Source organism: Hemitrygon akajei, chromosome 4, assembly GCF_048418815.1.
Source record: "Hemitrygon akajei chromosome 4, sHemAka1.3, whole genome shotgun sequence".
Lineage (NCBI taxonomy): Eukaryota > Metazoa > Chordata > Chondrichthyes > Myliobatiformes > Dasyatidae > Hemitrygon > Hemitrygon akajei.
Window position 1 is genome coordinate 68,013,568 of NC_133127.1, and position 15,545 is coordinate 68,029,112.

The window sequence follows — 15,545 nt, forward strand, 5'->3', positions numbered from 1 at the left end:
AATGATACAGTAATAAAGTTAATTCTAAAATACTATAAGTATTAATATCAGAATTCTGAAGAATATTTCTGCTACTTTGCATAAATCAAGTTTTAAAAGTAAGTAGGGGATCACATAATCTCCTGGATGTAATGGAATTTAAAGTTTCTATGCGAGAGAGATATATATACACATATATACACACACACACACATATATATATATCTATACATACGTACAGGAAAAAGACATAATGAAAAGCAATGATTTTTTTTCCCCCTTGCAATGGACATCCAGAAAGTACCTCTCCAGTTTTGTTCAATGAATATTCCCTATATACTTTGATTTCTATGAACTTCTATGGCAATGTGTTAAAATATTCCTCACTTTCATTGCCTGAAACAAAGGAAGCAGACAATCTTTAATGAATTTTATTAATGAAAATCGTAAATACTGCATTTAAATTTAATTATAAAGTTCACATATGACATTGAGCTGCTTTAATAATTTTTAGTTACAAGTTCTCCAATATACACTAAAATTTAAACCAAAAATCAATTTTCAAACACTGAATCCTATGGTTAGTCAATTATCATTACTAGATTACTGTGACATCTTAATTCCAGTGTAGATTCAGGAAAACAGATTTAACATTGCAGTGTAATTACTTTTTCAGTTTATGTTAGATATTTGCAATTTCTTCATTAAATAAAGAAATGTTATTTTGCTAGAAGTGGATTGTGACTTCCAAGTTTTGTAGTTTCTTTAGGCACAATATAACTCAAAGTAGCACCATATTCTTCCCTTTTATATGGTATTACATGCATTACTAATACTTTTGATCAAGTCAGTTTGGAAGTACATATTTGTTTCTACATTTGTATTTTCTTGTACATGTGTTCCCTGAAGTTGATATTTGTCAAAAAATAAAGCCTAGCACTCTTCAATAGATCTAATAAAACTTACTGGTAAGATGTAAAAACTCATCAAGTGACAGGGTTGCACCAATGATGAATAGAGTTACTGAGTTTCAACAAATTTTGAAATGCGATACCAATAATAATGGCATTAGGTTGTATATAGTTCTTTTGTTTCACTTTCACTAAGTAACTTCCAACTAATAGAAGATGATTATGCTCCCCGTCTTCAGTGTGAAGTTTCTTGATAAATGATATTCCCTGTAACAGTGATTTGGACTCTGTGTAGTGACATCAGCCACAAATGAAAACCAGAGGTTGATTAAAACTTGTGCTAGATGGAGTACTTCTGAAGGAATCGTTCAAATGCATCATAAATGGCTCGTCTGTAAACAAAAAAAGTGAATTTTGAATAAATATACCATAGCGAGATACGATTATATCTCACAGTCAACTTTTTTCACACTATATAAGACCATAGACATAAAAGCAAAAATCAGGCCATTCAGCCCATTAAGTCCACTCTGCCAGTCGATCATAGCTGATTTATTTTCCCTCTCAACCATAATCATTATATACAGCCAGTCTCACTTTATTAATTAAAGTTTTAGGACCAGGTCATTTCTACACGGCAAGCATTTATTTTATGTTCCTAACAACTACTGAGATGGTGGTGTAGGCCATTGTCTTGAATCACTGCAGTCCTGTTGTTGAGATATGGTCGAGGGTATTAGACCCAGTGACATGAAGAAATAAGTACTACTCTTCTACATCAGAACAGCATGGGTCTTGGACAAGTAGACATTAATGCTCCTCTACATAATCTCCGAAGCCCTTGCCCTTGTTGGTCTGAAGCATGCAATCTGATCAATCTAGGCAGTGCACATTGTAGTTGGTACACACTGCAGCCACTAGTGGTACAAGGAATTACCGTTCATGGTGGTGGGCGGACTATCAATTAAATCACAGACAATTTTGAGCTTCTTGAGTGTAAGCTGAATTGCATTCATTCAGGTGAGTGGAGAATATTCTCTGACACTCCCTTCTAATGTTTTGTACATGGTACAAAAGCAGAGGTGATTGGAGATATCACATACCACAGGCTACAAGCTACCCACTCTGCATTACACTTGTAATAGTAGTTTTAGATGGTTGTTCCATTGGATCATCAGTGACTGCCAAGATTTTTGAGCCTCACCAACGGCAATACCACTAAATGTCAAGGATAATATCAAACTCTTTAATATTAATCATTTGCTGGGATTTTGTGGCATTAATGTTACCTGCCACTTATTAGCCCATGCTCAAATGCTGTCTTGGGAGAATGCAAGCGTGTAATATTTCACACATAGGAGTTACAAATGGAAATGAACACTTTGCCATTTTGATGGCAGGAAGGTTAGTCACGATACAAATGAAGATGGTTGGCCCAGGATGCTACCCTGTGGAACTTCTACAGTGGGCCCTGGGTATAATGATTAACCTTCCAAAATCTTAACCACTTCTTTTAAGTTCCAGTCATTAAAAAGTTTACTCTTTGATAACTGTTGAATAGTTTCATCAGAGCTCCTGATGGTACACTCAATTAAACATTGCCTTGTTGTGTAGGACAATCACTCTTGTCACCTCCGGAATCAGCTCTTTAGTCCATGTTTGGACCAAGGTAGATGTGGTCTGAAGCTATATGGCCCTGAAGAATCCCAGCACAGGCCAAGTCGAACAGATTACTGGTGAGGTAGTGCCACATGATACCACTGTCAAAGATATTATCGCTGATAGCTGAGAATAAACTAATTTGTCCAGTAATTAACTAGATTGGATTTGTCCTGCTTTTTGTTTTCCATGTTGTTGTGTATATTCCACAAAGAATAAAATAAAAATGGTGAAGCCTTACTGGAATAGAACTCTAAATTAATCCCTAGTTATCACAATTACAGAAATTCCAAACATTTCATAATTTTTGTTAGTTATAACACACATGAATGCAAATAGAAATGAACACATATCACTTTTTACACATCAAGTAAAAATACATTTAAAAATTACATGCTTTATGCATTGACTCTCCTGATCACAAAACACATTAATCAAACTGCCTTCCTTATTGGTACGTAACAAAAAAAAAAGGTGTTTCTCTGCGGAAAGGTTATTTTCTCCAGCTGATAAAAGATAAAAGAGCTATACAAAGCCATAAACCTAAGAGTTACTGGAGTAAGGAGAGGAGCATAAATGTTTTTATGAAGAAAGCATTGGGGCATAAAACTTTTTGCTTAGGAAAAAGGCAAGACATTATTTGAATGAATGCAAATGAAGCAAAGGAAATTATAGGTCCACGTGAAGATACAAAATAAGAGGAATTAGGTTGGTTTTGCTTTACTGATAAATTGCTGATTCCATTCATCCAAATGGTTCCTTTTAAAGTCTATAGTCACAACCTATGGATTCACTTTCAAGGACTCCTCATCTCATATTCTCAAACTTTGTTTATGTAGCGATGTGCTACACACAGCGCTAAAATAATGACACGCAGTCGGTAAGTCATTTCAAGACTAGTTTATTCAAACTTCGCGGCGCTGGCATTTAATCCCTAGCGCCCGCCCACTCCAGGCGGAAATGACATCGGAGGTGCATTACCAAAGTCTCCCCCCATGCGCTGGCTATTTGTGAGCCGGTTCGCCTGCGCAGAAAGTAGATTGCCACATAACCCCCCCCCCCCACCCCCAGAACCGGCGATACACCCCCCAAATTCCACAGTCTGGATCAGCCTCTGTTTGGGAGATCTGCCTCTGCGCCGCGGTGCCTGAACCTCGACTGGCTGCGCCAAGTCCACATGGGCTGGTTTGAGTTGGTCCACCTTGAAAACCTCCTCTTTCCCCCCAATGTCCAGAACGTACGTGGACCCATTGTTGTTGATCACCTTGAATGGCCCCTCGTACGGCCGCTGTAGCGGTGCCCAGTGTCTGCCCCTTCGTACAAACACAAACTTACAGTTCTGCAGGTCTTTGGGTACATGGGTCGGGGTCCGTCTGTGCTGTGAAGTTGGTATGGGGGCCAGGTTGCCGAGCCTTTTGCGTAGTCTGTCCAGGACAGCTGTGGATTCTTCCTCTTGCCCCCTTGGGGCTGGTATGAACTCTCCCGGGACGGCCAAGGGCGCGCTGTACACCAACTTGTCCGACGAGGCGTGCAGATCCTCTTTGGGTGCTGTGCGAATTCCAAGCAGGACTCAGGGAAGTTCGTCCACCCAGTTAGGTCCTCTCAGGCGGGCCATGAGAGCCAACTTCAAGTGACGGTGGAAGCGTTGCACCAGTCCGTTCGATTGTGGGTGGTAGGCAGTAGTGTGGTGCAGCTGCGTTCCCAACAGGCTGGCCACAGCTGACCACAGGCTGGAGGTGAACTGGGCGCCTCTGTCGGAGGTAATGTGGGCCGGTATCCCGAAGCGTGCTACCCAGGTTGCGATCAGTGCTCGGGCGCAGGAATCGGCAGATGTGTCGGTGAGCGGGACCACCTCTGGCCACCTTGTGAACCAGTCTACCATAGTTAGGAGGTACCGCGCTCCTCGGGACACTGGTAGGGGGCCCACGATATCCACATGAATGTGGTGGAACCTCCGGTGGGTGGGTTCGAACTGCTGCGGCGGGGCTTTAGTGTGCCGCTGCACCTTGGCTGTTTGGCACTGCGCGCACGTTCTGACCCATTCACTGACCAGCTTGTGAAGTCCGTGCCACGCGAACTTGCTGGAGACCAGCCGGATGGTTGTCCAGATAGATGGGTGTGCCAAACCATGTATGGAGTCGAAAACTCGCCGCCTCCAGGCTGCCGGGACGATGGGGCGAGGTAGGCCGGTAGCCACGTCGCACAGGAGGGTCCTCTCACCTGGGCCTACGAGGAAGTCCTGCAGCTGCAAACCCGAGACTGCAGTCCTGTAGCTGGGCATCTCGTCGTCTGCCTGCTGCACCTCAGTCAGTGCTGCATAGTCCACCCCCAGGGACAGGGCCTGGACAGCTGGTCTGGAGAGTGCGTCCGCCACGACGTTGTCCTTTCCCGAGACATGCTGGATGTCTGTCGTGTACTCGGAGATGTAGGACAGATGTCGCTGCTGGCGAGCCGAACAGGGATCGGACACCTTCCTGAACGCGAAGGTCAACGGTTTGTGGTCTGTGAACGCGGTGAATGGCCTGCCTTCTAAGAAGTACCTGAAATGCCGGATTGCCAGATACAGTGCCAACAGCTCCCGGTCGAAAGCACTGTACTTGAGTTCGGGTGGTCGTAGATGCTTGCTGAAGAATACCAGGGGTTGCCAGCACCCCTCGATGAGCTGCTCCAGCACCCTACCGACTACTGTATCGGATGCGTCCACCGTGAGGGTGGTCGGAACGTCTGTTCTGGGGTGCATCAGCATCGTGGCATCTGCCAAGGCTTCCTTGGCTTTAACGAAAGTGGCCGCGGCCTCCTCTTCCCAAGTAATGTCCTTGCCTTTACCCAACATCAGGGTGTACAAAGGGTGCATGATACGGGCTGCTGAGGGGAGGAAATGGTGGTAGAAGTTCACCATACCAACGAACTCCTGCAGGCCTTTGACCGTGTTGGGCCGGACAAAGTGGTGGATCGCGTCTACCTTGGCGGGCAGAGGTGTTGCCCCATCTTTGGTAATCCTGTGGCCCAGGAAGTCGATGGTATCAAGACCAAACTGGCATTTGGCCGGGTTGATCGTGAGGCCGAAATCACTCAGGCGGGAGTAGAGCTGGTGGAAGTGGGACAGATGCTCCTGGCGACTACTGCTGGCTATAAGGATGTCGTCCAAATAGATGAACGCAAAGTCCAGGTCGCGTTCCACCGCGTCCATTAGCCGCTGGAACGTCTGTGCGGCATTCTTCAGGCTGAACGGCATTCAGAGGAACTCGAACAGGCCGAACGGGGTGATGAGTGCTGTTTTGGGGATGTCTTCAGGATGCACCGGGATTTGATGGTATCCCCAGACGAGGTCTACTTTGGAAAAGATTCTTGCCCCGTGCAGGTTTGCTGCAAAGTCCTGTATGTGCGGCACAGGGTAGTGGTCTGGAGTTGTAGCCTCGTTCAGTCTGCGGTAGTCGCCGCATGATCTCCAACCCCCGGCTGCATTGGGCACCATGTGCAGGGGGGAAGCCCATGGGCTGTCGGACCTCCGTACGATCCCCAATTTCTCCATCTTCTTGAACTCCTCCTTCGCCAGGCGGAGCTTTTCCAGGGGGAGCCTTCGTGCGTGGGCGTGGAGGGGTGGTCCCTGGGTCAGAATGTGGTACTGTACCCCATGTCTGAGCATGGCTGCTGTGAACTGCGGTGCCAGAATTGATGGAAAGTCCGCCAGGATTTTGGTGAATTCGTTGTCCAACAGCACGATGGAGTCCAGGTGTGGGGCCGGCAACTTGGCTTCACCCAGAGAGAACGTCTGGAAAGTCTCAGCATGTACTAGTCTTTTCCCTTGCAAGTCGACCAGCAGGTTGTGAGCTTGCAAGAAGTCTGCCCCCAGGAGTGGTTGGGCCACCGCGGCCAGTGTGAAGTCCCACGTGAACCGGCTGGTGTCGAACTGAAGCTGCACTGTGCGGGTGCCATAGGTCTGTATCGTGCTGCCGTTTGCAGCCCTCAGGGTGGGTCCTGGCTTCCTGTTGTGAGTGTTGTACCCCGTCGGGGTCAAGACGCTGATCTCTGCTCCGGTGTCGACCAAGAAGCGGCGTCCCGACTGTTTGTCCCAGACGTACAAGAGGCTGTCCTGGTGGCCAGCTGCCATAGTCATTAGCGGCAGTTGGCCCTGGCCCTTGCAGGGCGGACGACAATGGCGGGCTTTTGTGCCCCACCGCTGGTGGTAGAAACACCACTATTCACTGGCCTCCTCATCACTCTTGCCTCTGTGTTGTGTGTGCCCCTCTGCTGGGCCTGGTCTGGTCTGCTGTTGGGCGCGTGCCCTGGTAATCTGACCGACGGACGCCACGCTCTCCCTCTTGGCTTCCCACAGCACGTCTGCCCGGGCCGCCACCTTCCGGGGGTCGCTGAAGTCTGCATCGGCCAGCAGCAGATGTACGTCCTAGGGCAGTTGCTCTAGGAACGCTTGCTCGAACATGAGGCAGGGCTTGTGTCCGTCAGCCAGGGACAGCATCTCGTTCATCAATGCTGACGGCAGTCTGCCTCCCAAACCATCCTGGCGAAGCAGGCGGGCACCTCGCTCACACCATGAGAGGCCAAAGGTCCCAATGAGCAGCGCTTTGAATGCTTCATATTTGCCTTCTTCCGGGGGCGACTGTATGAAATCCTCAACCTGGGCGGGCGTCTCCTGGTCAAGGGCGCTCACCACGTGATAGTAACACATGGAATCAGAAGATATCTGCTGAATCTGGAACTGTGCTTCTGCTTGGCTAAACCACATGCGTGGTCGCAGCGTCCAGAAAGTTGGCAGTTTTAGCGAAACTGCATGAACAGATGAAGAGTCGGTCATCTTTGGTCCAAATCCCGTTTGGACCGACGGGGTCACCAATGTAGCGATGTGCTACACACAGCGCTGAAATAATGACACGCAGTTGGTAAGTCGTTTCGAGACTAGTTTATTCAAAACTTCGCGGCGCTGGCATTTAATCCCTAGTGCCCGCCCACTCCGGGCGGAAATGACATCAGAGGTGCATTACCAAAGTCTCTCCCCGCGCGCTGGCTATTTGTGAGCTGGTTCGCTTGCGCAGAAAGTGGGTCACCACATTTATTTATTGATTATTATTATATTTGTCTCTCAGCTCAAGCTGGTAAAATCTGAGCTACGGACATAGCCAAGCATGCTCATTTGTCAATTGCTAGGAACCTTCAGACTAATCTAGTGGTACTTAGTATTGTGGCTTTCTGAACATTTATGTACATATTACTGTGTAGCCCTAATTGTTTAATGCTATTGTGTAGTGCCTTTGGGATGATGCCAGTTGTAGATATTACTATCCGGACAATGTATACCTTGTTCATTTTCCAAAGTCTTTCAATTTCCTCTTTTAATTCAGCATATTTCTAGTGATTTTCACTTACTGATTTTTGTAAAAATATTCTGTAAAAAATTATTTCTCTTTCCACTGAGGTTGCTTACTCTGCTGATTATTTTCAGCACTTTGTTTTTATTAATCATCAACAGTCTTATTGCAAGGCAGGCAAGACTGAGTACAACTGAATGTATCACTGAAGTATACAATCATAACATACAATAATATTGTAAAATTATTTTTTGAAAACTAATTTCAAAAACTTGGCAAATACCTCAGAGTTCTACAAGAGTAATACTCAAACAATTTTCTTCAAGTAAATTTCTCATTCACTCATGCCAACCAAACAATGACTTTAATTAGCCTCCATGATCTTATCTGCAGAGTAAAGTCCAAAAACTGGAATACAAATAGATAGTGATAAACAATAGTAAAGTCAGGTGAGGGAAGGTACTCATCTCCTTCCTGAGCTAAGGTCATGCAATTGGAACAGAAAGAAACTGCAAATTAGGTCCCAAAAATTACTACTTTTACCTGAAGAGGCCTTGTTTGAAGAGGTAGGCACTAATGTGACCCCCTTCCAAGTATCTGATTTCACATCCAGGCCAGATTTCATTAAGGCTCCGTACTCCAGCTCGAGGAATGTAAGCATCTTCTTTTGCTTGTACCACTATGATTAGACTAGGGTCTACAGGCACTACAATTTAAATCAAAGAACAGTTTAGTTAAAGTTTCTCGAAAGAGGTACTTTCAGCTAGCAATCCAGACCCATCAAATGCTAATTGGTATAATTCACTTAACTGAAACTGTAGAATGTATTGCTCCTTGCAAAGTAATGGTAACCCCCTACTTCTACTTAAAACATTTATCTAATTTTTGCCATTAAAAGACATAAGTCTGTTTTATCAATAGTTAGTGTCCACTCTTGGACCACATGAAAATGCATTTATCTCCTCTTTAAATACCTTTAATGAGCTAGCCTCCACATACTTCTAGGGTAGAAAATCTAAGAGTTTTGCTATGCTCTGCAAGAAGAAATTACTATACATCTCATTTTTAAAAGACTGCCTCCTCATCTTTTAACTGTGTTGCTTGTTCAAAACTCTCCCACCAATGATTCACCAGGATATTATATGTTTTAATAAGATCTTTCTCCATTCTTCTAAATAACAAAGAATAGAGATCGAACTTTTTTTAAAATAAAGCATTCATGATAGCAAACAGACCTCGTATCGCAGAAATTAGCCAAGTGACTCATTTATGGATTTCTTCAATATCAGCATCTCTTATAAATAAAGATACTGAAGCTCTGCACAGTACTCCAGATATGGCATCACCTGTGCAATTTTAACAGTACAATATTTTTAAACTTCAACTCCCTAATAACAAATGGCATTACATACTGCACCTGCATGCTAACTTTTTGTGTTTCATACACAAGAACATCTAGATCCCTCTATACTCTACTCATTTGTAGTCTCTCTCCATTTAGATAATAACTTGTCTTTTAATTCCTGCAGCTGAAGTGTATGACCTCATGCTCCCCTACTTTTAAAGCCATTTTTCCAAATTACCGCCCATTCATTCGATCTATTTCTATCTTGTTCAGTAAAATATCTAGCATCGTACCCAATGTTATTTTGTCCAGGTTTATTACCTCATGCTTACCCTCATTAGAAAAACAGAAACTGAGAATGGAGGAGCAATAAAAGGCCATTCAGCACTTTAGCCTTGACATAGCACAAATATGGTGTTGTGAAAGATGATTATTCATGACCAATCATAATCAAATTATCTGCCCATATCCCTGAGACGTCCTTGTGCCCAGAAATGTATCTGCTTCTTTCATATTCAGCAACTTTCCTCTGTAGCTCTGTGGTCTTACAGCTAGATTTCACATTGAATCTCTCTAGCTCTGCCAAAATTTGTAAGTGTCAACTAGATTCCTCTCATTCTTTTACAATCCTACAATTCTACTAGGCTACAATCATAGTTGACCTAACCACTCCTCATACAGCATTCCAAAAATGTAATTGAGTTTACACTGCAAATAAAAACAGTATCAGCTAATAAATTAGATTATTCCCGTGACTTCAATGATAGTTCAAACACTAGACAACAATGTGACTAATGCTTTAAATGAGAGAGACAGAGTTCAAATAGGAGTAATTAAGGTGGACCAATGACAATGGTTCAGTATTTAAATAGAAAGGTTATCAGACTTAAAAACTTGTGATTTTCCATGAAAGAATTCATTACCTGTAGAACTAATGCCAGGTAACCTCAAAGTGAAAAAAACACTTTTTGCAGGGTTAATCAGATACATATCAGCAACTGAGCTTGCATGCAGTTTTTTTTCTTCCAATTTGGATACAGATAACAATTGTAAAATGGTAAGTGATGACTCAGCAGAGATCGGGTAACCACACGATGAATTTAACAACTAAGCTGTAAGGAAATTGTCTGCATTTCTAATTTATTTATGAAACCATATACAATTTCAATGTATTACTCAGGTTCAGAACTTCTGACATCAATTTGAATCAGATGTTTTAAAATACCTGAGAAATTTCCCATATGTGTACATTCATCCATGACTCCTTTCATGAAAAGAATGGATTCTCGTTCTAAGGAGGTCTTCCTCTTTTCTCTCTTTGAAGGTTCATGTTTTACAGAGGATAAAAGCTTGCTAGTGTTTGTTGAAGGGCTTCTGTGACTCTGACAGCCACTGTGTGGGGTACCATGAAGCCAAAACTGTTGAGCAGAAGCATTAAAGGCAGTACTGTCTGGACTAAACTGAGTAACTGTCGCAGTTTTCAAGACTTCTCTCTTGACATTTAATTCTTGCATGTTTGTGGCAAAGTCAAAGTGTTGCCAGTTGTCCAAACTGGATGGGGAGTTCTTTACAAAATCTTGACCCATTTTGAAGGAATCCATCTACAGATTAAATAATCATTGTTTAGAAATAATTTCAAAGACATTTGGTGCATTCTCAAAGCAAATATTTCATCTAAGGTTTTGATCAGCTTCTCCCTGCCTTATTTGCAGTTCTAACAGACATTGTGCAGCAATTTACAAGGCAATTCCCAGACATGTTGTTTCCTATCAATTATTTCATTCCACAAATGAGAACAGCAAACAAGCCTGGCAATTTCCTGTTCAGCACAACTCACTTATATACTACACTGAAAAATAGCACACTAAAAATAGTGGGAATCTCATTCATTTTAGATAATATAATCTCCCAAATTAAGTATATTAAATATGAATTAAATCCATTAATTAAATATAACCCCAAATTAAATATCTTCTTTACATCTTTTGAAGATTGTCATTTTGATAAATAACCTTCACTGCCAAAACGGCGAAGCCCACTACAAGATAGATATGCAAGACCAGAGTTTCTGCTGGAAATATGTATTTTGTGCTCTTCAAATGTGATATGAATATTTTATCCCATAATCTTTTTTGCCTCTTTAAATCTAACATCACTCATGGTGAACTGTAAGGGAACAAAAAAGAAAGTTTCTAGAGGAAATAACCAGTAGTTTTTAAAATATGTATTTACATAAGGGCTTTACAATGACAATCAAACATACTTCCAGGGCATCACACACAAAATGCTGGAGGAACTCAGCAGGCCAGGCAGCATCTAAGGAAAAGAGTAAATAGTCGACATTTCATGCCAAAACCCTTCATCATGTCCTGATGCTGCCTGGCCTGCTGAGTTCCTTCAGCTTTTCATGTGTATTGCTTGAATTTCTAGCATCTGCAGACTTTTTTTTTGGTCTTTATACTTCAGGACATCTCTTGGTGTTACAAAACCAGTGAAGTGTTTTTCAATTGAGATCATTCCAATAACAAATGTAGTGGACCTTTTGATCTTTTGAGTTTACTCTACTATTCAGTAATTCCTGACTGATCCTCTGTCTCAAATCTATCTTCCCACCCATGTCTTCTCTCCCTTGATTTCCTTAATGTCTCCAAAAAAATTGCTCAAATAATTCAGTTTTGAATATATTCAGCAATTTATCATCAATGTTCTTCTCCACTGTGTGAGGTATCATGAAGCCAAAACTGTTGAGCAGAGGCATTAAAGGCAGTACTGTCTGAACTAAACTGCATAACTGTTGCAGTTTTCAAGACTTCTCTATTAACGTTTAATTCTTGCATGTTTGTGGCAAAGTCAAAGTCAAAGGTGACATACTGAATGGCAGAGCAGGCTCAATGCTCAATGAACTATTCCTATTCTGAGATTTTTTTAAAAAATCAATCCTGAGAGAACAGATACTTAAAATGAGTCCAAGCACTATAGTTACATTCCCCTGTCTGAGAAAATAGCTTTTTACCTACCCTGTTAAGCTATCAAAGAGTTCACCTTTTCTCACAGGTCAAACCACTCCTCCCGAGTATAAATCTGCTGAATCCAAGCTGCATTGACATCTTAAACATAGAGAGTAAAACTGCAGATAGCAATCCACATAAAATTCCAGCAAGAATTCCTTATTTTTGTACTTTATCCCTTCACAATTAAAGCCAATATATGAAGTGATAAGCCAATTACAGTGGATTCCTGTTAATTGGGCCAGTGGATAATCAAGGTCACTGCATATTTGGGACAAAAACAAATCAAGAAAATAGCTGGGATTCCCTTTGTTTATTTGGGACACTATGCTGCTTAATTGGGGCAGGAGACTGTTGCCAAACATTTTCTAAGTAGCGTCAATTGTGTGTACGTCATGTGGTCCTTAGACACTACACTGTGCTTAGAGGGAACAGTTTTTAAATAGTGTCACTTGTGTGTTTGTGTTCAAAACCCAGTGAATTTTGTTAATGATAGTTGCTGAGTAATAAACAGCAGGATAAGTCAGAACTGTATTGCTCATTGCAGTTTCAAACATTCAGGCTTGGAGATGCCAGAAGTGGCCGAGAGTGAAAATGAAATGATTTCACTAATTCAACAGCTAGGAACTATGAAGAATTTGAAGGTACTGATAATCATCTTGAATGTTAAATGAAAAATAAGATTTGGAGGATGCAGTCATCGAAAGCACTGTTTGTAGGCGGTTCACTACCTACACTGGGTGTCTGTGCTGATATTGTTCATTTACAGTCAATCGAAAGAAGTTAGTGTTGCTTCGTCGATTAGGAACTAATGCAGTTTTATAGTACTGTATTGCTTAGGTACGTCTCCAAGTCCAACCCCTACGTACCCATCCTGAGAGATGGAAACGGGCAAGACTGGCCAACAGGACTCTGGTGAAACTGTATAGGCCAATCCCCTGTACAGTAGATACAATGGATTACAGAAACATTGATGAACTCCAACCATACCATCAACTTTGTAAAAAGAGGCTCATCATCGAGTGAGCACATGACACACTGCAGAGATAGTCATCAGGATCCTGCATAGCTGACACCTCTTTTGTTACCAATGTCCATGACTACCTTCGGTATTGGAATGTGAGAACCATGTACCAGGTAGGAAAATCCATCATCATAGCAAAAGTGATGAAAAAATACAAACAGTCAATTGTTGGACTGAGTGAGACAAGATGGACATCATCTGGAGAGACTCGACTGAGAAACAGGATAAGTATCATATACTCAGGCCATCAGAGTAATGATGCACCACATAGAGGGTGTAGCCTTCATGATGACACCAGAAGCACGCAGAGCCATCAGTTTCAGAATCATCACTGCTAGCTTTAAAACCAAGCACAGGAAGATAACAATGTTAAGCACCAACAAATGCATTAATGAAACAGACAAAGACGAGTTCCACAAAGCACTAAACGGAGTAATCAGCAGAGGGAAGGAAAAAGACCTGACCATTGACATGGAACATTTTAATACCAAGATAGGCAAGATTACTGGTTGAACAGGTGAGGGGAAAACACAGTCTCAGAGAAATGACCAAGAATGTGCTAACTTTGAGCTGGTTATTGGAGGAAGCTTATTCCCACACAAGGAAACATGGATAGCACCAACCAAGGTAACAGAGAACCAGATTGACCACGCATGTATCTCAAAGAATTTTTGAAGAATACTCCATGATACAAGAGTAAAACATGGTGCAGATGCAGGATCAGACAGATGAAGCTAAAAAGAAGCAACACACCACCCATTCAGTGACTGAAAGACAAACAAACAGCTCATAGATTTGCCCTTACACTTTCCAACTGGTTCCAGGCACTTGAGGACTTGATATCAAAGATGAATGGACTGCTGTCAAAGAGGCAATAAATGAAACTTGAGGAAGGGCTAGGAAAAAGGACATTTGAGCACAAGGAGTGGATTACACCAGGAAGAATGGAAACAATCAACAAGAGGAGAACACTAATAGAAAAATGCAGTGGAAGCAGAATCAGGAAGAAGGAAGCAGAGACACAGAGAGAATATGACAGAGCATACAAAGGTGCAAGGAGAAACATCAAGAGGGACAGGAGACAGTACATCAAAACCCTTGCATCCCAAGCAGAAACCTCAGCAAATGGAAATATGAAAGAATTATGTGATACTACCAAGAAACCAGCTCACAAATTCAACCAGATCAACACCCAACTGAAGGATAAAGATGGAAACATCCTAACTAAGGAAGACGAATAGTTCCAATGTTGGGCACAGTACTTCAACGAGCTTCTGAACAGACCACCTCCTGCAGAATCTCCTTTTAGACGCACAATCAGACTTGGACATCAACTGTGCCAATCTATCTAAGAAAGAAATCATACAGGCAATCAAGAGGCTAAAGTCAGGAAAAGCAACAGGCCCAGACAGTGTACCACCAAAGGCATTGAAGGCAGACTCTAAACTTTGTTCTGCAACATCTGGGACATTGGTCCGGACTGTGTGGAAAACATTATGCACAGTGCCAGTACCTAAGAAGGGCCGACCAAGTCTTGAATGACTACTGTCCAGTGGCCCTGACCCTATGCATCATGAAGATTGGCTCACCTCCAACCCCAGGTCAGATCAGCCCTTGATCTCCAGCAGTTTGCCCACAAAGAGCACATTGGAGTCGACAATGTTGTCATCTACCTGCTAAACAGAGCCTACCCCCATTTGGATAAGCAGGGCAGCACTGCGAAGATTACGTTTTATGATTTCTCAAGTGTGTTCAATACCATACAGCCCACATTGCTGGGGGGGAGCTCTGCTCATTTCAGGTTGACATTTCTGTTGTATACTGGATAATGGACTACCTGACTGGCAGACCACAGTTTGTGCATCTTCAGAGCTGTTTGTCAGACATGGCTATAAGCAGAACTGGGGCCCCACAGAGGACTGTATTGACCCCCTTCCTGTTTACCCTGTATACCTCAGACTTTAGATACAACACTAAGTCATGTCATCTGCAGAAATTCTCTGAGCAGCAATTGTTGGGTATATAAAGGGAGGACAGGAGGATGAATACAGGACCCTGGTGGAGGTCTTGTCAAACAATTGGTGATGGACTTTAGGAAGACTAAGCCTGCACTACTAGCTGTTAATATTGATGATAAGGACGTGGATGTGGTGAGGACCTAAAAGTACCCGGGGGTGCACCTGGACAATAGACATGAGTGGAGCACCAACACAGAAACCATGTACAAGAAGGGTCAGAATTGCCTCTACTTCCTGAGGAGACTGAGGTCCTTTGTGGAGTATGCAGGCCTCTCCT

At 42.8% G+C, this 15,545-nt stretch overlaps 1 protein-coding gene across 8 annotated transcripts in view; it reads right to left on the reverse strand.

The window, feature by feature from the left end:
* Positions 1–403: 403 nt before the first annotated feature.
* abhd18 (abhydrolase domain containing 18) overlaps positions 404–15,545 on the reverse strand; it is a 61,967-nt gene continuing 46,825 nt past the window's right edge. For all 8 annotated transcript variants that reach the window (XM_073042800.1, XM_073042804.1, XM_073042803.1 and 5 more), the window contains 3 exons: positions 10,444–10,819; positions 8,417–8,579; positions 404–1,282 (listed from right to left, as the gene is read on the reverse strand). In XM_073042800.1, coding sequence (XP_072898901.1) covers positions 1,231–1,282; positions 8,417–8,579; positions 10,444–10,819 — 591 coding nt within the window. In that variant the 3' untranslated portion in view covers positions 404–1,230. The remainder of the gene's footprint in view (positions 1,283–8,416; positions 8,580–10,443; positions 10,820–15,545) is intronic.